This window comes from Bos indicus, chromosome 1 (assembly GCF_029378745.1).
Source record: "Bos indicus isolate NIAB-ARS_2022 breed Sahiwal x Tharparkar chromosome 1, NIAB-ARS_B.indTharparkar_mat_pri_1.0, whole genome shotgun sequence".
Classification (NCBI taxonomy): Eukaryota; Metazoa; Chordata; class Mammalia; order Artiodactyla; family Bovidae; genus Bos; species Bos indicus.
In genome coordinates this window covers 143,035,722-143,060,083 of record NC_091760.1, presented here as the reverse complement: position 1 = coordinate 143,060,083, position 24,362 = coordinate 143,035,722, and the positions used below count along the sequence as shown (strand labels likewise).

The 24,362-nt window shown below is 49.6% G+C and overlaps 1 protein-coding gene across 1 annotated transcript; it reads left to right on the top strand.

The window, feature by feature from the left end:
* Positions 1 to 619: 619 nt before the first annotated feature.
* TMPRSS3 (transmembrane serine protease 3) lies at positions 620 to 21,398 on the top strand. The gene is made up of 12 exons (XM_019968160.2): positions 620 to 1,175; positions 6,285 to 6,395; positions 7,234 to 7,350; positions 7,731 to 7,854; positions 10,748 to 10,873; positions 12,537 to 12,580; positions 13,155 to 13,320; positions 14,013 to 14,182; positions 16,199 to 16,294; positions 17,375 to 17,517; positions 18,156 to 18,308; positions 21,381 to 21,398. The coding sequence occupies exons 1-12, from the start codon at positions 1,082 to 1,084 to the stop codon at positions 21,396 to 21,398; spliced, it is 1,362 nt and encodes a 453-aa protein (XP_019823719.1). The 5' UTR covers positions 620 to 1,081.
* The last annotated feature ends 2,964 nt before the right edge of the window (positions 21,399 to 24,362 follow it).

The window sequence follows — 24,362 nt, the reverse complement described above, 5'->3', positions numbered from 1 at the left end:
AAATGAAATAAACGTTTTTCATGTGTAGCTCTTAAACTCTGAAGACAGAGTTTAAGTGGCTTGATAGCTCCCTTTGGAATTTCAAATGTTACAAGTAAACGGAAAATAACAATGGGTGATCTACATATCTATGTTTATATGACTGTTGGAATGTTCTAGGTTTTAGCTCTTTGCAGAAGCAGCTTCCTGGGGAACTCATGCCTGAGTCCTGGGAGAGTAAGCTGGAATTTCGTTGGGAACATTAGGCCCCTTCCTTGCCCCCTCCATCCTTCTTTGAGTTACTGGAAATGACTTCCAAAGGTTTCTCACCTGTCCAGCTTCGCGACAAGTGGAATTCTTTTGGTGGGAACAGAGCCCCAGTGTAGCTTTGGTGCAAGCCTATGGTCAGTGCCCAGCCACTCCTCCCTTTGCGAGGGAAGGGGGGCCTGGGCACCCAGAGGCCAAGGATACTCCCATCCTTAATTAGGTCAAGCCTGTGCGAGCCAGGAAAGGGTTGTGTTTATGGGAAGCTCCAAATACTGGGGATGACCATCCCTTCCCTGGTGCTGTCTGCATTTTAGGGACACGGACATCATGTAAGTATCAAAACTTATGACTACGGTATGTGTTATCACCTGTGCAGGCAAAAGGTCAAGTTTATGGGGGATGAAAGACAGGAGGAAAGTGTTTGAAAGTAATTTATCTTCTGAAAAATTACGGCACACTGACTTCTAAATTATAAACCGGCATATCTCTAACGACGTGCTATTCAATTGAGCTGAAAATTGGTTGAGCAAACTGGGAAAATCATGTTTGGAAGAATTATGTTCATAGTTTTTTGCTCTCTCTCGACGTTTCTCTGTTATCTGCTGGGGCTCAGAAAAAAAAAAAAAAAAAAGATGCATTCTCCCCGGACAAATAGTTTTGATTTATCGGGACCAAGTGCGTTTTATGTGGATTGTCAGATTTCAAAGATTTCTCTCAACAAAGATTCTTTTGATGTGAATACTTTAAATAGAGAAGCAAGTACTCTCTGCTCTTTCCCGAGAAGGAGGTGGAGGTGGAGGTGGAGCCCGGCCTCCGAGGTCCTGAAATAGTCACGATGGGGGAGAACGACCCGCCTGCTGCTGAAGCCCCCTTCTCCTTCAGATCACTTTTCGGCCTTGACGATTTGAAAATAAGTCCTGTTGTACCAGGTAAGCGGGACCAGGTGTGATGTCTGCCCCCACCTCACCCCCCAGATATGGATGATCCATGTGGCTGAAGGTCCCTTGTAGAAATATCTCCCCAGGAGTCCTCACATCCACAGGCCACTTCCTCGGGTTTGCAGAATCCCAGAGGGAAGGAGCATTAAAAAGGCCTTCACTTTGTTCAGGCCTCTTTGAACAACTCCCTGGAGACAATTGGTTTTTTTCTGGATGGAAGTTTTCAGAAATTGAGGCTCCAATTTCTCCTGGGAAGTTAGGGGTCAGATCCTGGCCAGGAAATCTCTGAGATCTCCAGGAAGTCCTGACAATCAGTGGTCACCAGCCCCTCCAGAAAACTTAAAATAAGCTGGGTCCCCTGAAGGTGTCAGATGCCTAGATTAAAATTCAACAGCAAGTGACGGAGTTGCTTCTAGCAACTAAAGGAAGGGAAGTTGGTTTTGTAAATGGGTCATAAACGCTTGGGCAAATGGTGGGCTCCTTAATACCTGGTTAGGATCCTTTTGGCAAGAACCTATCAGAACTTGTCACAGGAATCTGAGGCTCCTGGTCCCGGATGTGGTCAGGAAGACTGAACTGGGGGCTAAGCAGAGTGACATGTGGGGGCTCTGCTGAGGTTCCAGAAAGCACAGTGTAGGGGGCTGTCATATGATTCCTTCTAAACCACTTGGACAATTGATGTAAATGAATGCGAGGTGGGAGAAGAGGTGTGTAAGGGAAAAGATACACAATTTAAACACTTTTCAAAAATTAGCATTGGTGCAAATTAAAGAAAAAAGTGCCCTGCAATCACCTGGCCACCAACATTTAGCTGGGTTTTCTATCTTCTTTATTTTCTCTGTGTCCTTGTCTATAAGTACATGCTCATCTACAGCGCAGAGAGAGACATGTATTGTTCCTTGTATTTTCTTGGTTTTATAAACACGCCGCCCCCTTTTTTAAAATAGGATTACAACTTTGCATCAAGTAGATGTATAATCTACATGGCCATTTGGCATCATTTGACATATAATTGTTGCTAGTACTGTATAATATATATCATATGAAAACCAATAGCAGTTTACATATTCTTTTCTGCTCATTTTTGAAAATTTCTCCGTGATTAATTCCTAGTTTCAGGAAAGAGTAAAAACTTTTAAAAACTTTTCTTTTAAAATAAGTCAATGCATTGTTCATGATAGAAATTTAGAAAATATAGTTAATCAAAAAGATTTTTTGAAATGACCCACAATTTTATACTCTTACTCAGAGATAACACTATATCATTTTTTAGGTTTTCTTGCCTTTTTCCTATCCTATCAACATATCTGTGTTTCCCTTTGAAAGTGACATATAAAGGGAGAACCCAGAGACATTTTGGGTTTGGTTCCAGACCACTTAATTCACCAATTAAGCAAATATTATAATTGAGTCATATTACTTTTTTGATTTCCCCATACATGTAAAAGTCAAACTTATTCTCTACTGTAGTCTATTCAGTGTGCAACAGCATTATGTATAAAAACAATGTACATAATACCTAGTTAAAACTTGAGTTTTAGCTTAATTAAACAGTTAACTTATTTCTAAATAATATTAGCCATTATCTGTTGCTACAAACCTTCAATTTATGAAAACTGCAATATTGGCTGGAAAAGAGTGATAAAATGAGGTCTGCTTATGCTATTTGTAAAATTTTGAAGCTTTTTTGAAACTTAAAAATATCATGTTCATATTTCCATGGCATTAAGTAATTAATAGCCTTTTAAGGTTGTCCAACAATGGCTCCTGGGCCAAATCTGGCCCATCGTCTGTTTTTATAAATTAAGGTTTATTGGAGCACAGACATCCATTTATTCACATTTTGTCTGGCTTCTGTCTACAGAGTTGAGGAATGGTGAGAGGGACCCATATGGCCCGTAAAGTTGAAAACATTTAAATTGGGTCCTTCACAAAAAAGTTTGCCGAGTCCTCTTCTTTATCATTTTAAGCATTTCTATACCACTTGCTATTTCACCAGCTCCTTTTTGGGGATACTTAGGCTATTTTCATGTGTCCATGTATCAATATTATCAAGGTCATGCCTTTAAGTGTACTTGTTTGTAGAGATTTGTGTACATCTCTGATGACTTTTTAGAATAAATTCCTAGAAGTGAAATTAATAGGTCAAATATTCTATCCATTTTTAAGCTTTTTAATGCGAAGTGAAAGTCACTTATTCGTGTCTCTTTGTGACCCCACGAACTATACAGTCATGGAATTCTCCAGACCAGAATACTGGAATGGGTAGCCTTTCTCTTCTCCAGGGATCTTCCCAATCGAGGGATCGAACCAGGCTGGCTGCATTGCAGGTGGATTCTTTACCAGCTGAGCCACCAGGGAAGCCCAAGAATACTGGAGTGGGTAGCCTGTTCCTTCTCCAGCAGGGTCTTGTGCATTGCAGGCGGATTCTTTGCCAATACATATTTCCAGTTTGACTTTCCAAAAGTTTACACAAATTATACTCCTATTGACTGTTAAGTGGAGACCTATTTCTTTTCGCCTGGACTTCAGCAGGAATAATACTAATAATAATACACTGCAAAGTTGATACACAATTATGTCTAATATGCTTTTTATTTCTTTCTATTTCTGAAGAGATTGAAGGGTCTTTTGTGCTTGTTTGTCATTTGCATTCCTTCTTTGGAGAGATACTATGCTTTTGCTTTTTATTCCAAGCTTGCCCTCAAAGACAGCAAGGAGGAAGGGGGGCCAGGACGGGGCCCACAGGGCATGCGGCTGAGGAGCTGTAAAGGGGCAAACGTGAGCTGATACAAAAGTTCTAACCAAAGGAAAATCTTTGGATCTACAGGGGCTTCCCTGATAGCTCAGTTGGTAAAGAATCCTCCTGCAATGCAGGAGACCCCAGTTCGATTCCTGGTTTGGGGAGATCTGCTGGAGAAGGGGAAAAGCTACCCACTCCAGTAATCTGGCCTCAAGAACTAGTCCATGGGATCACAGAGAGTCAGACAGGACTGAGCATCTTTCACTTTCTTTGGGGCTTCCCTGATAGCTTAGTTGGTAAAGAATCCACCTGCAATGCAGGAGACTCTGGTTTGATTCCTGGGTTGGGAAGATCCCCTGGGGAAGGGATAGGCTACCCACTCTAGTGTTCTTGGGCTTCCCTTGTGGCTCAGCTGGTAAAGAATCCACCTGCAATGTGGCCAACCTGGGTTCGATCCCTGGGTTGGGAAGATCCCTGGAGAAGGGAAAGGCTACCCACTCCAGTATTCTGGCCTGGAGAATTCCATGGGGTCACAAAGAGTCAGACACGACTGAATGACTTGCACTTGAATCTACAGTAAGGGCTTACTTCCTAAATCTCCCTCTTAGCTACAGAACAGTTAGGAGGATGAGCGGCCATTCAGGGCTCCCGCTGAGTTTTAAGTGAGACTGGAGAGTGGGCATCTCAGTGGGGAGACTGACTGGTTTGGGGCAGGCCTCCTGGGCAGGGAAGGTAGAAGGGAGGAGTCTGCTTTGCTGACAGTGAATTGGTCATCCTGGAAAGAACTGGTCTCTGACCCTGAGATAAAACCGCCTTCATTATCCTGAAACAATCCATCCGTCCATCCATGTGCCCATCCCTCCCTTCTTCCCTCCCTCCCTTCAATCTACTAACATTTATTGAGGACTGCAGTGTGGCCACTGCTGTTCTGGGTGCTGAGAGTGCAGCCTGGAACATGCCACCTGCTCCTCCATCCAAGGCTAAACAAGGGCCGTGCCAGTGGTTCCTCCACCCTGCTCTGCACCCTTGGCACTAAGCCTAGTGTGCTTCTCTCGTCCCCTCATTCTTCTCTCCCCCCACCCGCCCTGTGCCCTTTTCTTCTTTACACTTTTCTCCTTTTCTATTATTTCTTCACTCCTTCTCATTTTTGTTTCCCAATTCTCTTCTGTTTTGGACAACTTGGAATGCTACTGATCATTTTACAACCACAGTCTTTATTGCCAGAGGGGGCTTCCCTGGTGGCTCAGATGGTAAAGAATTTTCAATACAGGAGATGCGAGTTTGATCCCTGGGTTGGGAAGATCCCTTGGAGAAGGGAATGGTTACCCACTCCAGTATTCTTGCCTGGAGAATCCCATGGACAGAGGAGCCTGGTGGGCTACAGTCCACGAGGTCACAGACAGTTGGACAGGACTGAGCAACTTTCACTTTCTTCGCTTCAAGTTGTGAGTTTCCAAGCACAGGCAGGGGGACTCTCCAAGAGATGGTCTGGAATGAAGGCCATCAGTGTCTGCACCCGTGACTGGTGGAGAATGACCTGCATGCCATCTGGTGACCCTTTCAAAAGTCCCTGCTCTTCCTCTCCTGAGAGCACCCTGTTTGGATTTTACATGTTGCCCTCTTCTGTAGGAGAGGTGGGGTCCTACCTCCCCTCTGTATTCGTTTCCTAGGGTGACCAACACCACAGACTCCATGGCTTAAAACAGCAGAAATCTATTACCTCCTCATCTGGAGGTTAGAAGTCTGAAACCAAGGTGATGACAGGGCATTACTCCCTCCAACACCTGCGGGGAAATCCTTCCTTGCCTCTTAGATTATGGGGGTTGTTGATAATCATGCCTTCCTTGGCTTATAGATGAGTCACCCCAGTCTCTGCTTTCGTCTTCACCTGGCGTTCTGCCCGTGTCTTTTCACATCATCTTCCCTTTTCGTGTATTGGTCTGTGTCTGAATTTCCCCTGTTTATAAGGATGCCAATCATTTTCGATTAAAGCCCATATTGATGACCTTGTTTTAATTTGATCATCTCTGTAAAGACTCTATGTCCAAATAAGATGATATTCTGAGGTATGAGGGGTTGAGCATAAACATGTCAACATGTCAGGGGGACACAGTTAAACCCATCAGATCATCCCCAAGTGGAGAATGAATAGAACTGGGTTGGAGTCAGGGAGCATAGGGCTCAAATTTTAGAGAACGTGCCCCTGGTAGGCCGTCACTCCCCTGAGTCAGCTTTCTTCGGCTGGAACATTCTCTGCATTGAGGACAGGCAGAGGAATAGTTAAATTTTGTTTTCTTTCATTCAAATTTGTAGTGCCATGGCCTTTTGCTCTTCCCTCCCCACTTTTTGGTTTCTAGATGCCGATGAGGTGGCTGCCCAGATCCTGTCTCTGCTGCCATTGAAGTTCTTTCCCATCATCGTCATTGGGATAATTGCATTGATATTAGCGCTGGCCATCGGTTTGGGCAGTGAGTACCATCCATTATTTAGTAGCTTCTCAAATACTTGTTAAGCATTTAGACTCTCATAAGGTCCCCTTTCCTCCCAGGGCCACTGCACAGCCTGAGGCAAACACTCTCTGGGTTTGCTGATTTGAGCTTTATTTGCCTGCAGGACTCTGGAGGGCCCCAGTCAGAGCCTTTGGCCATGCTGGAGGCTTTGTCACTAAGGAGCCTGCCTTGTTAGATGTGTCCAAAGGCAGCTGATGAAACTGAACCCACAGGCAGGAGCGGGTGGGAGCCGGTGGAGGAGACAAGGAGGCCATTCATGCTGGGCCAAGCCAGGTTTCAAATAAGGTGCAAGCAGCTTTGGAGAAAGTGCATCATTTGAATGGTCTCTGATAGGGAACAACTTCTCATTTACTCCTCAAATAAGGAGCTCTCAGATCAGTTTAACTCTCCACGTGCTCGCCATTGGGGTCCACAGTTCCCTCATTTCTCACCCAGGGTCAGAGATGACAGGAGGTAGACTGGAGACCAGGGTCCACCCTCAGGGCTTCTTGCTCAACTGGCTCAGCCAGTCAGCCGCAGCCATGCACTTTCTCTGTTGACCTTGAGTCTCCAGAGTCTAAATTCATCTTGAGTTGTGGCTTGACGCCACTTAGGGAGACACAGCCGGGGGCAGCTGCCCCACCCTCTGGAATCCAGAAGAGAAACTGGGCTGAGGGGAACAGGTTACTGGCAGGGCTGCCGTTTCAATGCAGCTTTTATGACTCTGGAGCAAGTTCAAGGCTGTGTGGCAGGTGCATGGTTGTCTGTGGGGCACACTGAAGCAGCCCTTCCTTGACACCCCCTCTCCTTTCCTCAGTCCACTTTGACTGCTCCGGGAAGTACAAGTGCCGGTCGTCTTTTAAGTGTATTGAGCTGACGGCTCGATGCGACGGGGTGTCAGACTGCAGAGACGGGGAGGATGAGTACCGATGTGGTAAAGTCATGCCTTTTCACTGTAGAAGCAGGAGGACTTCAGTTAAATTCGGCCTTGACCTTCCTCATCTGTGAAATGGGTCCAAGGCAACACCATTCTCAAGACCTGGGACCCAACTGGCACTCACCCCAGGAGACTCTGGGCTGGGTGTTAAGGGAGGGCCTTATATGGACCTTAAATTAAGTTGGGGGGACTCCTTAAGCAATTGGAAGAGACTCAGGTCCAGATGATAAGAACTGTGGCTGCCCTGTGGGGGTGGGATGCTGGTCAGGGGAAGGTCAGACTCAGCACAGGAGGATCTGGGCTGGCTTCAGAGAAACTCTGCCGGGTCTCAGGGCCCTTCGGGGCACTAACAACCTGTCTTCCTGTGTGCCGGCCAGTCCGTGTGAGTGGCCAGAACGCTGTGCTCCAGGTGTTCACGGCTGCCACCTGGAGGACCGTGTGCGCGGAGGACTGGAAGAGTCACCATGCGACTGTCGCCTGTGCCCAGCTTGGGTTTCCAAGGTAATTCAGAGCATCCAGCGGTAGGCAGGACACAAGCAGCGGTCACGAGGTGGGCAGACAGCTGCTGTTTATCTGAGCACCCACAGGGCACCTCAATATCCTCATGGCAACCTCACGATGTCTGACATCACCGGTGCATGCGCAAACCAAGGTCCTGACACACAAAGGGGCATGGCATGTTTGGAGGCATCTCAGGCGAGGATCCTAGGTGCAAGCATTCAGTAAAGAGCTTCAGAGCTGAAGACCGAACCCCCGGTTCCTCTGACCACAGTTGCAGGGAAGCTTCCAGTCACCACCCTGCTTGGTCCCACTTCCCAAGGAACCCCAGAGAGTTAAGTTTGAGAAGTCAGTAATTTAATGGAAGTCTAATCATTTAAAACAATTGTTTAGCACTAACTAGGAAAAAGAACTCTTGCAGTAAAATCTCTGCATTTCAGCCGTCTGTGTTGCCCATGTGACTTTTCGCACTGGGTCGACATATTTTGGCCCTGATGCAGCCCCTCTCCTCTCCTGGCTTCTTCCTTTAGACTCCCAAGCAGCTGCCCAGGACATTTCTCTTGCTCCCCTTTGCTCCGGATTCTCAGGATTAAAAGCATGCGGGCTCTGAGTGCTCATACTACCCACAGAACGTGAACATCCCTGTTTATACCCAAGGAAATGGGCATCAAAACCTCAGTGCTCTGAATCCAGGGACCCTGGACTTGCAAAATGTGAAGTATCGTATTCTTAGGTCCTTCCTCCCAAACCGGTGAAACCTGCCCTCCAGCCTGTATCCCTGAGACCCGCCTCCTCTTCTCCAGCAATGACCTGAATTCAGGAATCAGCTGCACTTCTAGGCCCATGACGATAGCAAATCACTCCCACAATTGCCCTCAGAAATGACACAGGCTCAACTCCTCGTAGACTTGGAGGAAGCTTGCACGCCACACACACACATACATACATACACACTGCAAACACACCATGCAATTCTTACACACTACACACACCACACACACACTGCAAACACACCATACTCACAGACTACACACCATGCATATATCACATCACGCAACACCGTATCTCTCTCTCTCACACACACACACACACACACACACACACTCGCACCAATTACCCAGATATACACACAAGCCGCACCACCATGGCTCACAGCTGAAAGCTTCCCTTGGACATTTCTGCTCCTGGGTAGGTGGTTTCTTGGCCTCACTAGGGGGCGTCCCTTCCTCTTCCCTTCTGCCTCCCCTGCCTCTCCCTCTTGGAATATTTCCCCTTCTGGAATCCTTGACCTCCTCTCCATCAAGCAGAAGGGCCCAGTGACCCCCCTCCCTGGCTCCAACACTTCCTGGCCCCCTCATTCCTTTGCTCACGCCTCCCCATCTGCCGGGATGGTCATTCCCTGCTCCCTCTCAGGGTAAGTCCAGTGGATGCGAGATTCTGGGCTATCACCTCAGCAGTGTCCTTTTTTCTTCCCTCTAAACTTACTCTTTGCTTCCCTATCTCTTGCTCCAGTTTTAAGATTTATTCTGTATCCATTCTTGTTTATTCTACTTCTCTATTGAAAGCCCTCCTTTGATCCCTGTGTACTACAGCATCTGTGTCAGAGGTCTGTGGTAAAAAGAAAAGATGGACTGACAACTCAGATTGCTGCTGCTGCTGCTAAGTCGCTTCAGTCGTGTCCGACTCTGTGCGACCCCATAGACGGCAGCCCATCAGGCTCCGCCATCCCTGGGATTCTCCAGGCAAGAACGCTGGAGTGGGTTGCCGTTTCCTTCTCCAGACAACTCAGATTGCCTGGGTCCAAATCCCAGTGCACGCGCAGCCCTGTCATGTGACTGGGCCTCAGAATTAAGGCTAATAATAGTACCCGCTTTAGAGGGTCGCTGTGAGGCTCAAGTATCTGAGTGCTTCAGAGCCAGCCTGGACCACAGGGACACCCTGTAAGACTCGGTCATGGCTATTGTTACCACTGAGACTTTGACGATTTGTGGGATTCCAGTAGCAGCCTTTGGGATCCCTTTGCGTCATCCCTACTGCCCCACCTGTAGCCCAGTCCACCTGCACTGGGACCTCCATCTCGGTGACGACTGGCTCTTTCACCTGGCACCTGCTGTATCAGTGGGTTGAGCAATACCTGGGGAGGCTGGGAGGGTCAGTGCCACGGCCTTGATTACATTTTCCTCCAAACCAAACCCGGCTGGACTTTGCATCCCGTGCCTGCCGCCTGCCCCACCCCTCTGCATTTACAGCGACCTGATGAAGTCCTGTGTGATAAGTTGGTGAGTTCAAGAGTGAAGCAACTCAGCAACTTTGTCTTTTGCTTGTTCCACGTCCTGCTATGTCATAACTCTTCCAACACCTGATCTGAAAAAAATTATGTCCTCTTCATCATTCTCCACTGGCCCTTCAAACATTGACTTGTCCTGGAGCCCCACAAAGTGCTCTGTCTACTGCTCATCTCTGTAACAGGAGCCCCACCAGCTCTGGGCAGCCTGGGAAAATCTTCCATTCCTACCTGGGTTTCTAGGCAACCCCATTTTGGTGCCCACCTGAAAACACCCCAATGAGTTCCATGTTCTGTCCCTTCTGGGACTTGCTTTAGGCAGCATCAAGGCGGGGTCCACCTAGCTACATCAGGAAGTAGTCCTCTCTCCCATGTGCCTGGAGCCAGGGGTGGGTGAATGGGCTTCAGGGAGGGGGCTGTCCCAGACTCTTCCAGGTCTGAAATGCCTTGCTAGGTTGGCAGAAGGAAGCCACTGATGGTTTAGGAGCACACCAGGACCTTCCCTCCCCCCCACACAGTGTGATACCTCTGACACTATGACTTGAGCCCAGGGTGATTTGGGGCACAGAGTGAATTTCTCAGGTCAGGTCTGCATTTCCAATGTGCTTGCAGCTACGTGAGTTCAGACACCCTCAGAGTGGATTCTCTCGAAGAGCAGTTTCGAGAGGACTTCGTGTCCATCAATCACCTCTTGCCAGACGACAAAGTGACTGCTTTACACCACTCGGTGTACACGAGGTTAGTGCCAGCTGGTGCTGGGTCCACTCTGTCTAGTCATGCACTGAGTTTGAGCATGAGGTTGTGTTCTCCAAGTGCAGGTTGAGGGCTTGGCCAGTTTGGTTAGATAGGGTGGACACATCAGGCTGGAGTACAGGAACTTAACCCCAAACCAGGCAGATACAGCCCAGCAGAGAAACGGAGGAAGGGTGATGAAGTGGTCACCTGATGCAGGTAAGTGCGGTACTGGCTGGGCACACAGTGGGCACTGCAGATGTGTTTAGGAAAAGAAGGCAGGGAAGGAAGGAGGGGGAATATTAGAAAGAAAGGAATTAAGAAAGAAAGGTAACTTTATTTACAAAGTACTTTAATGTTCACCATTTGTATTAAATGTTTCTCCAAATAACTTGTAAGTCAGTCAGTCAGTCCGTCGCTCAGTCGTGTCGGGCTCCTTGTGACCCCGTGGACTGCAGCCTGCCAGATTCCTCTGTCCATGGGATTTCCCAGGCTAGAATACTGGGGAGGGTAGCCATTTCCTCCTCCAGGAGATCTTCTAAGGAAGGTGAAATGCTGCTGCTGCTGCTGCTGCTAAGTCGCTTCAGTCGTGTCCGACTCTGTGCGACCCCATAGACGGCAGCCCACTGGGCTCCCCCATCCCTGGGATTCTCCAGGCAAGAACACTAGGGTGGGTTGCCATTTCCTTCTCCAGTGCATGAAAGTGAAAAGTGAAAGTGAAGTCGCTCAGTCCTGTCTGACTCCTTGCGACCCCATGGACTGCAGCCTGCCAGGTTCCTCTGTCCATGGGATTTCCCAGGCTAGAATACTGGGGAGGGTAGCCATTTCTTTCTCCAGGAGATCTCTAAGGAAGGTGAAATGAGGTATCCATAAATGACAGGCGCCTGAAGCTTAGAGGGGTCACCTGCCTGTGCAAGGAGGTCCACAGGCTTTCTGAACCCACATTCCATACTCTTCCTGATTTCTTGGACCAAACCCCAAGAGGAGTATACCCTTTGCTCCAGGAAACAATAGTCCTCAGCCTGCCGTCGTGGAGTTGACAATCGCCCCCCTGGACCCACATGCAGTTTTCAGGGACAGTTCATTTCTTGGGTCCTAAAACCCTGGGCTGGTGACATCAGCTTTTTCTTGCATGATTGAATGACAGGCCTGGGCTCTAGAGGCAGGAATTTACAGAGGGTTCGCAGGGTGGGTTTTCCTGTCTGACATGCGTGTGTCCCCGGCTGCAAGGATTTGGTGCCAGAGGAGCCTGTCACACCATCCCATGGACATTCTGTGTCCCGCAGGGGCCAGTGAAGTACATCGGGGTAAAATGGACAAGCAAATGATACCAGTATATGTTTATCTAATATAGCTCTTTATATGTCTCTTATCGTTAGCTATACAAAGCCTGGAAATACTCAACAGTGGTCACACATACACCATACTTCACTGTGGTCACCGGTTGTTAATGACTTGGTTGTTTTTTAATAGACTAAAAATTGAAATCTGTATTCAAGAGTGGGGGAATAGAGTTTATTTATTTATTTATTTTAGCCCAAGATTTAAGTTAAAAAAAAAAAGTGTTTGGTTCCCAGGCCTCGGGTGTGTGAGTGCTAAGACGCTTCAGTGGTACCTGACTCTTTGAGGCCTAGGGTGTTTCATTAAACACACTCTTTTTCCATTTTAGGGAGGGATGTACCTCGGGCCACGTGGTTACCTTGAAGTGCTCAGGTGAGAGTTGCAGGACTGCAGAGAGGAACAGATGGAAGCCCTGGCTCACAGGCTCCTGTCCCCTCTGCTTGGACCACTCTGCCATCAGGCCCTTCCTCCTGGGTGCCAGGTGGGAGCTCTGTGACCCCACCTGCCAGGTCAGGGGAGGCAGCCTGGAGAGACTCCTCAGCAGCAGACAGGACCACAGTGCACAGAGTTCTGTCGCTCCGTGGTGACTGCAACAGCCTGACTCACCCTTCCCCTCCCCCCACCAGAAAGTGGGCACAGCCTGCTCTGTCCAACCCCTCAGCCCTAGCCTGGGCAGGAGCCCCCTGTCGCTGGCAGGGGGCTCTTGTTGCAGGGCTGGAGCTGAAGAAGTCAGCCCCTGCATTCATGAGGCTCCCCGGCTCCTGGAGCGCTGTCACCATCCTGGGGACATGAGTGTCATGGGGAGGTCGATGCTAGCTCCGAGCTCTTTGCTCCAATGGGCTGTGCCCACTGCACCCCACAGCACCCTACCCATCCCCCGTCTCAGGCAACCTGCCCCCTCCCCTCCCCTGAGGCACCCGCCCCACCGCTCCCTCTCCCTCTGCAGCCTGCGGTCTGAGGACGGGCTCCAGCCCCCGCATCGTGGGTGGAAACACATCCTCGCTGGCTCAGTGGCCCTGGCAGGCCAGCCTGCAGTTCCAGGGCTACCACTTGTGCGGAGGGTCCGTCATCACCCCACTGTGGGTTGTCACAGCTGCCCACTGTGTTTATGAGTGAGTTCTCCTGACCTCCTGGTGGGGGGCATTCTCATCTCCCACAGACCCCCGTCCAGTACAGGCCACATGGGGACAAGGCTGATTTGGGTGGTCAGCAGCAAGGCAGGTCAAGAAAGCGTGAAACAGACCATATCGTCACAAGGTCATGTCCACAGACCATCCTCACTGTGGATTCAGCTCCGTCAGCTAGGTGGGATTGGTGACTCCAGGATCATTTTAAGGACCTTCAGCTCTTACAGAAAAGATAGAAAGAGGGGAAGGAAACTCTCATGTTTAGGAAACCCAGCAATGCAAATCCCCTAGACCTCCTCGTAGCTCATTCCCATGGACCATGTTGTGACTGAGAGAGAGAGGGGTGCGGGGTGGGCGGGGTCTCCCCAGAGCAATCTCTGTTAGGGGGTTTGGCATGGAAGAAAACCACAGAAAATACTTCCAAACACAGTAGCAAGTGTCCGTGTTATTTCCACCTGCCTCTATTTCGATTTCTGATGGAGAATGGGCCATTATGGAAAGATGAGCTCATTTCTCAAATGCCCAGAGCTGCAGAGATCAAGGCCTGTCTAGGGGACACACGGGTGGATCTGCGCTTCTGCAGGGCTTGTGCGGGCACCTCCTGCCACCTCCTTAGCACTGGCTCTCGGGAGACTTGTGATCTGTGGGTGAAAGTGCTTGGGGCTGTCTCATTTCAGTCTCTACCTCCCCAAGTCCTGGACCATCCAGGTGGGCCTTGTTTCCCTGCTAGACAGTCCAGCCCCCTCCCATCTGGTGGAAAAAATCATCTACCACAGCAAGTACAAGCCGAAGAGATTGGGCAATGACATCGCCCTCATGAAGCTGGCCGGGCCTGTCACTTTCAATGGTACGTCCGGGATCTGTCTTTTTCCTGCTATCATTGTTTCAGGAGAATCTGAATTGCCTGTTGAAGCATGTTGATGAAGGCTGCCTTACAATTTCCACTAGGTAATTCCAATGTCTAGTCCTATGTCCAGATTCATTTCTGTGTTGATTGTTCTCAGCTGATCGTCTCTTTGCATTAAACTTGTGATTTTCCTGGTTCTTGGTATGAGGAGAAATTTTTAATCACATCCTGGGCATTTGGGCCAGCATGTTAGGAGACAGACATCTTCAGTTTTAACAGACGGTCACCCTGTTCAAGTTTACTGTGAGGTCTTGGTCTACTTTTGTGGGTTGTGGTTCTGATGACTGTTTGACGTCAGAGGCTCTGTGGCTCTAGTTTGGCCAACTTGGTTTGCCTGGGGCCACTGAGGTCTCACCTGAGCTACTTTCTTTCAGTTAGTGCCTCTTGGAGATTAAAGGGGTTTCCCCAGACCAGGCCACCTGGTACCTGTGGGTGGTAGAAGGGGGTCTTAGGTCCCTGGGGACAAAGAACTTTTCCTTGTTTGGTGCTTATTTTGGTGAGGTGCTCTGCCAGTGCCACACACAAGCCTGGTATCTTGACCTTGGCTGAGGAAGGGAAGGCCTCCCAGGCTGGCCAGCTGGCTGGGGTGGGATCTTCTCTGTGGCCCTTTCTGTATAAACTGGAAGATACTGGGCATCTCCAACTCCTGGAAATACTCAGAAATATTCTCTCACAACCAGCTGCTGAGTCCAGCAGCTCTGTTTACCCATGGAAATGTCAAGTCCTAATGATTGGAGGTTTCAAAAACACCAGAAAAGTCACCCAGGACAGAATTCTCCAGCTGTTTGCCATTATGACAGAGCACATGAGCCTCTGCCTAAATCAGGAAAAGCCCCCTTCTTCTTCCCAAGGACTAGAGCAGCTTGGAGATCAGGTAGAGTATAACAAACATGGCCCTTGCTGGAGCAGAAACCTGGCTCAGGACCAACAGTAGGTTGGAGCCTGTAGAGTCATCAACGCATTTATCACACAGCACACAGAATTCTCTATGCGTCACACTCTGAGACAAATATTTCTAGAAAAACAAAGAGAAGTTGTAATGGTGGTGTTCCTTTGCTAATTATGATTAATGATCCTTGGTTATAAAAAAATGAGGTGCCAACACTTGCACTTTGATAAAACTGAAAATGAGCGCCCTTGTCCTTTCTCCACCTTTCCATTTTTGTCCTACCTGGAAAGCTTAGTTCGTATCTCAGAATGTGGTCATGTGAAGGGCCTGTGACAGCTTCTGGTGGAGGGCTTATGTGATACAGCCCCCATGGACAGGCAGGCTCATTGCCTCCAGATGTGTCAGGAGGGATGGGAAGATTCACAGAGCGATGTTCCATAAAGCAGTGTGCCCACAGTCTAGACCAGGAGTGGGCAGACTAGGGCCCATGGGTTGAATTGGACCTTCTGCCTCCTTTTAAATAAAGTTTTATTGACACATGGCCCACCCTGTTCACCACTGCCTGTGGCTGCTTTAACGCTACAATGGCAGAGGTAAGGGTTGAAATGGAGACCACATGGCTTACAAAGCCTAAAATGTATACTATTTTCCTCTTTACAGAAAATATGTTGACCTCTGGTCTAGACTCACTCACGTTGCCATGGTCTATGGTTGACCTGTGGTCTAAACTCACCCATGTTACCTTGGTCTTGGGTTGAGTTGACCTGTGGTCCAGACTCATCCGTGTTGCCTTGGTCTTGGGTTGAGTTGACCTCTGGTTTAGATTTACTCTCATGTTGCCATGGTCTACGGTTGACCTGTGGTCTAGACTCACCCATGTTGCCATGGTCTAGGGTTGTTTTAGGGCTCTGGTGGGGGAGAGGTCCCCAATCTGAGCACATGACCAGGGACCTGACCTTTCTCTGGGAGACACCCCCACCGCCAGCCCCGAGAGGCAGACACCAAGTGGCGGCTTTCTCAGACGGCAGCTTCCTTGGCCTAAGCTCTCTTGTTTCCTCTCCAAACAGAGATGACCCAACCAGTCTGTTTGCCCAACTCCGAAGAGAACTTTCCTGATGGAAAATTGTGCTGGACATCAGGCTGGGGGGCCACAGAGGATGGAGGTCAGTGGTCTGAGATCCAGATTCTGCATCCAGTGTGCCCAGAACCAAGAGGCCCGGGTGCCTGCTCCCTATTGGTGTCCCAGTGTAACGTCCCGCTGACATGTCATGGTCAGGAGGGAGCACAAACCCTCAGCCGGACGCTGAGACCTGAGAGGAGGGAGAGGCGGGGTGTACCCTGTGGTGAGCCCATAAGATGTGAAGGTCACAGTCTACAAACACGTGGAGTTAGAGGGGGTCCGTCCCTCTGGGTGAGGAGGGTGAGGCTGAACCACTGCAGATATGTTGTTACTTTCTGGTCGCTGCTGCAACACATGACCCCAAACTTAGAGGCTTAAAGCAACACTCTGGACCACCTCACAGTTATGGCGTTCGAAGTTGTAAATCAATGTGTCTGGGTGGGGGCTGCCATCCTCCCCGAGGCTCTGGGGGAAGATCTGTGCCCCTCTTTCTAGCCTCTGGGGCCCCCACATCTCTTGCTCCTGCTCCTCCTCCCCCTTTGCAGCCAGCAGCACGGTGTCCCCCAGTCTCTCTCTCCTCTCTGACTTCTGCTTCTTCCATCATCACATCTCCTTCTCTAGCCCTTCGAAGGACCCTTGGGATTACATTTAAGGTCCACCCACCCAGGTGTCCCCATCTCAAGGTCTTATCACATCCGCAAAGGCCCTTCTGCCACGGAAGGTGGCAGGGCCCCAGGTTGGAGGGTTGGGGCCTGGAGGACACGTTTCTGCTGACCACCCCCAGGCTCTACCCCAAGGCTGTGTGTGGGACCTCACGAGCCTCAGTTTCCTTCTGTTACCTGGGTTCAGGGAACTAAATGGGCTGGTGTAGTCGAGTGCTTGGTCTAGGATGGGCCCTGGGGGAGGGGTACCTGCTGGCTGTGGTTGCCCCATCTTCCCACACTGGCGACCTTAGGGAAATGAGTGGCTGTGGGATGAAGCAGGGTCTCCCCCAGCCCACTCACTAGGGGACAGAGCTCTCAGGCTGTCTACTGTCAGGCTGCCCCACCCCCAGGCAGTCATCTGAGCTCCTGGTGGGGCCCCCTCACCGCACAGACCCCCCCATCCCCTTGCTCTGACCCAGGTGATGCCTCCCCGGTCCTCAACCATGCGGCCGTGCCTCTCATCTCCAACAAGGTCTGCAACCACAGGGATGTGTACGGTGGCATCATCTCCCCGTCCATGCTCTGCGCTGGCTACCTGAAGGGTGGTGTGGACAGCTGCCAGGTAGGGGCACCCAGTGACGTCTGGGGGCCACGCCGTGGGCAAGGTGACCCAGCCCTCAGGACAGACTACCGTCAGCACGTCCCTATGACCGACTGAAAAGCAAATTTACAGGGTGTGGGAAGAAGTTTGCTCAAGATATTGTTCCCTTTCCTGTCTGGCCAGGCCCGTGTTTACTCAACGCTCCCCTCTGCCTGGGTGCTGGGCGGAGGTGGCGAGGAGGGTCTCAGAGTTTCCAGGGGGTCCAAAAGGGCAGAGGGCAGGGGAAACCTGTGAATCTAGCCTGCACAGCCACAGTGGACGAGACTCCAACACTGCCTGGTTCAGCTGAAGCCCCTGGCCAGGCAGATCCTCCCTCTGAAAGCACCCCTCTGCTCCCCGTGCTGCCTTGACTTTGTGGGTTCAGGACTCTGAGCCCTGGCAGGGAGACAGCTGGAGGGGGACCATCCCCAAAGGACGAGGACCTCACCCTCAGGAGGGCAAATCAGTTCCAGAAGGGCAGTGGGGGAGGTGGTGGATGCAGCGCCATCCACGTGCTGTATTTTGTGATACAGTGAAGCAGGGTCCTGTCATCAGGACAGGTGACACATGGTGGCAATGTCTGTTCGTGCCCTTACCTTTGCTCTTTCCTTGCCATCCAGGGAGACAGCGGGGGTCCCCTGGTATGTCAGGAACGGAGGGTGTGGAAGCTGGTGGGAGCCACCAGCTTTGGCATCGGCTGTGCCGAGGTGAACAAGCCTGGAGTCTACACACGCATCACTTCCTTCCTGGACTGGATTCACGAGCAGATGGAGGTGGGTGCAGCCCCCAAGCCCCCTGCAGCTCATGTCAGAGCCTATCATTCTAGCTCTAGCATCCTTTCTGTGGGCCCCCAGTCCTGCTATCTGGAGCCAGGAGGTGACTAATTAGTTATTAATTTGTCAAGCAGTGACTTTGTGCTCCTGGGTGTGAACTAGGCACGGCTAACCCCACAAGCAAGGCCCTGGCAGGGTGGGCCTGGTGGGCTGGACATACACAGGGCGAGTGTGGCTGGGACATGGAGGATCATGTACTTCTGCCAACTGGGGAAACAGGAGGGGCGACTGAGGACCAGCCCTGGGGGTGGAGACCAGTCAGGTGGGCACGTGCAGGCATGGAGACAGGTGGGAGTGGTCTGGACTGGAAGCCCTCAGTGCCCACTGGGGAGTTTGACTTTGGGGGAACCAGGATGGGATGGAGCATCTGGAATCAGGAGGGGTCTGGGTGGCTCTGTGCCTTGGGGGCCTCCCTACAGTGGGGGTGGGAGGAGGGAGACAGGTCAGTGAGGTTGGCTTAGCAGGACAAGGGTGGGCAGGAAGAGCCCTGGAGATGGAGGGAGGAAGAACAGAGCATCCAGGGACAGAAAATGCCCAGCTGACTCCAGGTCCTACCGCAATGGCTTAGCAAACATGGGGTGACACCCTCCCTAGCAGCAGAAACCTCAGCCTGGCCTTCCACCCTATGGGCATTCAGCCAGTGTTTACCTACTTGATTGCCAGGCTGAGCCCCATGTCAGGCCTTGGACCACTTTTAAAGAACTTTGGTTTTTGGTTTTGCTGGGGGTTTTTTGTTGTTGTTGATTGAGGCAAAATATACGCAATGTGAAGCTGACCATCCTAAAGTGCAAATCTGGCAGCATTCAGCCCATGAAGGATGTTGTGTTGCTGCTGCCTGACCTGTACCCAGAACATTTTCATTTCCTGGAAATGAGACTCCATGAAGCAGTCACTCTGTGTTGCCAGGATCTCGTCCTCTGGCAGCCAGTAATCTACTTTCTGTCCTGGGGGATCAAGACCTTTTAAAATGCTCCCTGATAGCTCAGTTGGTAAAGAATCCACCTGCAATGCAGGAGACCCTGGTTCAATTCCTGGGTTGGAAGATCCCCTGGAGAAGGGAAAGGCTACCCACTCCAGTATTCTAACCTGGAGAATTCCATGGACTGTATAGTCCATGGGGTCTCAAACAGTCAGACATGACTGAGTGACCTTCACTTTCTTTTCATTTAAAGCAGCTGGCTAAGATGGCACCAAACTGCTCAAGTGCCTTGATGTCAATTTCCACTCCTTCTTCCTTGAATATTTGCCTTACATCAGGAGGGCAGGGCTGAGGCCCTGGGCCTGGGCCTGGTTAGAATTCCAGCCCTGCTATTGTGTAGCTGTGTGCTATCAGCCCACTGCTGGGCAGCAGACAGGCTGCGGGGGAACCTGCTGGGGTGCTTTGGCTGTTAGCTTGCTGCCTGGCCCAGTGCTGAGGGCCATGCGGTACTCTTCAGCACAAAATTTAGCCGAAACCCATCACTCCCTCAGAAAACAGACATTTGAAAACGCAGCCTCCTCACTGCAGTGGCTGCAGACAGCCTGTGAACAGGACTAAAGGGGTTGAGAGCCATGTGGGGGATGGGGGAGGAGGGACCTGTGGGTGGGGAGTGGGAGGGTCACGTGGGCTGAGAGCCAAGTGGACAAGGGTGGGGCAGAGGACTCTTCCCATTCACCCAGGGAGCCTCAGAGGTGCACCCCCATGAGGGTGCTCGCGGGGTCAGAGGGTCTGTGTGACGAGGCTTGTCACAGCAGCAGGTTGAAGAAGCCTGGCTCAGTCCTGAGCTGGGCGGAGTGCAGGTCAGGCGCAGGGTTCCAAAATCACTGTGGGAGCTTCTGAAGGGAGGTGTCCTAATATCTCAGCCCATTTCCCTCAGCACTGCCCTGGCTATTGGCCCCTGGGATCATCTCCATATTACAGGTGATGGATCCTCATAAGCCCCCACCCAGGCTAATGAGGGGCAGAGCCTGAGTCTGCCCAGCTCCGAGAGCCCACCCCCACACTCGCCGCACAGCACAGTGATGAGTTCCAACCTGGGGTACAGAGCACCTCCCTCAGCTGCTTGCTAGCACTGAGGGTCCCAGCACCCGTTCCAGAGGTTCTCATCAGGCATCTGGTGGTTCAGATGCAGGAGGCTCCAGGGCGTGCTGGGGGAAGTGGGATGGTCAGAAAGGGCTCCCCTTCCCCCCAGAACTGGAGGAGCAGGCTCTTCTGGGCAGGTGGATGGCTCTCCTGAGGCCTGGGGAGCATATCAACCAGGGCTGCCCCGGGCCCTGAAGGCCTCTGTGAGTCACGTCCCCTCAAATGTCTCAGGGGACAACCCAGAAGATGCTTCCCTCCACGAGAGCTTTCCAGCAGGCCTGCCGTTTTAGTTGTTTCTTCTGAGCATCAGTGGGAGGGCCTTCCAGTAGCTCACATACCTCGAGGGGAATCAGCCCATCTTTTTTCTCTGATGCTAAAGGTTACTGCACCATTTTTCATCCACTAGTTTTCTCTCCCTACTGGGAGCTCGAATCATTGTTACAACTCAGAGCAGGACACAGGAACACTGATGCTAAGAGCTGGGAACTGTGGAAAAGTCTCAGGTTGGAGATGGAGAAGGTGGGGTGTGGCTGGTTGGAGGTGCACAGGGCAGGGAAACTATTTCACACTTACCTGGGGTCCACATGGAGCAGAGACCAATTTTATCCCCATTAATTGTGAACTTCTGATGCCCTCCTCAGGGCAAAATGCTGGTACTCATTTGATCTTGGGCTTCCCCAGTGGCTCAAGCAGTAAAGAATCCTCTGCAATGCAGGAGACACAAGGAGATGTGTGTTCAACCTGTGGGTGGGGAAGATCCCCTGGAGGAGGAAATGGTAACCCATTGTGGTATTTTTGCCTGAGAAATCCCATGGACCCTGGCAGGCCACAGTTCATGGGGTCGAAAAGAGTCAGACACGACTGGGCAAGCATTCACTCATGCTTTATCTTAATATTGGAGAGATGACTTGACATGATGAAAAAGGTAATACGTATGTTTTCATTTCTAGAGGGACCTGAAAACTTGACAAGTTAAAGGCAAGTTACCACCATGAGTTCCTGCCAAGATGGGGATATTCCTATCCTTCCATAGATTCTAACAGCAGAGCTGAATGAAGGAGCATCTTTTCATTCCTCCACATCTAGAACAATTTTCCTCTATGATCTCTGACGAGCCAGAGGGGCATCAGAATAAAATGATCCTGAACCTCCTTGCTGATCTTCCCAAGAACAGAAGCAGGAACACCTCCTAAGCACTACCTTTTCCCACTTTTCCATCTGGTTTCCTCCCTTGCAAAGCCCCTCAGCAAAGATATGCAGCCAGGACCTACAGGAGTGCTCTCAGTGTAGACACAGCTGTCCACACCTTTCATCCAGGTACCAGAACCAAACCGATTTTTTGTACCAGGATCTCCTTTGACACGTGGGAACTTATAGGTGATTATAGTTTTGTAGTCATTGGTCCTCGATGTATCATTATCTCTTGCTTCTGAAGGACATAGACTTTCATAGCAAGTTCATCACTCGGAGTTTATTGAATGAATCTTGATTGTTCATGTAAGCTTGATTCAAGAGGCTCAATTCCTTTGATCTGTTGGAACGGATTTATTGGGAGATCAGAATCATCCCCTATTACATCAAAGTAGTCAGAAGCAGAGTAAGAAAAGAAAGGAATAAGTCAGGACCACCTAACTCCCACACAATGTTACCGAAGGCCAACTAGACAGTTTCATGTCATTAAGACACTAGGGCTTCTCTACCTCTCCATATGGGCCTGTTAAATCTCCTGCACAGCTACAGGTTAGAGGCCCCTCCTGGTACCCACCCATCCTCTGAAGTCCCCATAACACATGCGTAACAGAGGAAGATTCCTTGGTATGTAATCATTGTCCAGGGGTGCTTTATCACAAGTGACTTTGTTGGAGTATGAATCTGTTGCTTTGCCCTGAGGCAACCGTGGGAAAGATGGGTGAGTTCCAAGGAGATCAGAGATGGGTCCGGGTGCCTGGGGAAGGGCCAGCTCCAGGGAGCCTCCTGGGCCATGTGTTAGAGCAGGGTGGAGGAAGATATGGAGGGGGAGCTCAGGTAAACTGCTAGGATGCACTTCACTGCATCAGAGTTCCTGCACAGATCTCTCTGCATGTCAGAAAGCGACAAGACCATTTTTATTTTGAGTGTTTCTGCCCAGCTGTCTTTGAAAGTAATGGTAGCTCACAAAAGCATCTTGAGAAAGAGCAACAAAGCTGGAGGTATCACTCTCCTGATATCAAACACAAAGTTTCAGTCCTCAAAACAGTACGGTACTGGCATGAAAACGTAGACATCAATGGAACAGAATGAAGTAAACCCGTGTTTATATGGGCAATTAATCTACAAAAAGGAGGCAAGAATATACAGTGGGGGAATGGACAGTCTCTTTAGCTAATGCAAAAGAACGAAATTGGCCTATTTTCACACCATACACAAAAAACAAGCTCAGCAGGGCTTAAAGACATGAACGTTGCCTGAAACTGCAAAATGTGCAGAAGAAAACATGGGCAGTAGGTTCTTTGAAATTAGTATTAGTATCATTTTTTTAACCTGTCTCCTCAGAAAAGCAAAAATAAATCTTACTAAAAAGCATTTTGCACAGCTAAGGAAAGCATCAATAAAATGAAAAGGCTGCCTACTGAATGCAAGAAGGTATTTGCAAATGATATAACCAATAGAAGTTTAATATCCAAAGTATACAAAGAACTCATACAACTCAATAGCAAGAAAATGCAAACAATCCAATTTAAAAGATGGGCAGAGGATCTGAATAGACATTTTTTTCCAAAGAAGACATACCAATGGTTGGCAAACACATGAAAAGATGTTCAGCATCAATAATCACCAGGAAAATGCAAATCAAAACCATTCTTGTCAGAAGGGCTATTATCAAAAAGAACACAAATAACAAATGTCAGTGAGAATGTGGAATCCTTGTGCACCATTGGTAGGAATGCAAGCTGGTGCAGCCACTATGAGAAACAGTCTGGAGGTTCCTCAGTAAACTAAAAATAGAGCGACTATTTAATCTAGCAATTCCACTTCTGGATATATGTCTGAAAAAAAACACTACTCAGAAAAGATACATGCACCCCAGTGTTCATAGCAGCCTTGTTTATAGTAGCCAAGATATGGAAGTGTCCATCAGCCGATGAATGGATAAAGAAGATGGGGCATACCTATACAATGGAACATTGCTGCTGCTGCTGCTGCTCAGTCGCTTCAGTCGTGTCTGACTCTGTGCGACCCCATAGACGGCAGCCCGCCAGGCTCCCCCGTCCCTGGGATTCTCCAGGCAAGAACACTGGAGTGGGTTGCCATTTCCTTCTCCAATGCATGAAAGTGAAAAGTGAAAGTGAAGTCACTCAGTCGTGTCCAACTCCTAGCGACCCCATGGACTGCAGCCTTCCAGGCTCCTCTGTCCATGGGATTTGCCAGGCAAGAGTACTGGAGTGGGTTGCCATTACCTTCTCCAACAATGGAACATTATTCAGCCATAAAAAAAACCCCGGGATCTTGCCATTGGTGACAAGGTGGATGGATCTTGAGAATATCATGCTACATGAAATAAATTAGACAAAGACTAATACAAAAAAAATAAAGGAAATATTTCACTTACATGTGACATCTAAAAAGCAAAGCAAATGAACAAGGAGGAAAAGACTATCACATACAGAGAACACCTGGGTGGTCGACGGAGGGGAAGGGGTTGAGGGTTGGGTGAAGTGGGTGAAGGAGGTTAAGGGGGACAAACTTCAGTTATAAAATAAATATGCAACAGGGATGTAATACATAGCACATATATATAGTCAAAAATACAGTAACGGGTTGATATGGGGACAAATGGTAACCAGACCTACCGCAGTGATTGTTCAGTAACTTAATAATGTATTTAAATGCTGAATCACTATGTTGAACACCTGAAACTAACATAATACTGTACATCCACTATACTTCAATAA

Excerpts from the sequence above, each read along its gene's own strand:
- TMPRSS3 (XM_019968160.2), top strand. The coding sequence starts at position 1,082 with ATGGGGGAGAACGACCCGCCTGCTGCTGAAGCCCCCTTCTCCTTCAGA. Across the intron at positions 10,874-12,536 it reads CACCACTCGGTGTACACGAG|GGAGGGATGTACCTCGGGCC; the intron begins GTTAGTGCCAGC and ends TTTCCATTTTAG. Across the intron at positions 12,581-13,154 it reads GGTTACCTTGAAGTGCTCAG|CCTGCGGTCTGAGGACGGGC; the intron begins GTGAGAGTTGCA and ends CTCCCTCTGCAG.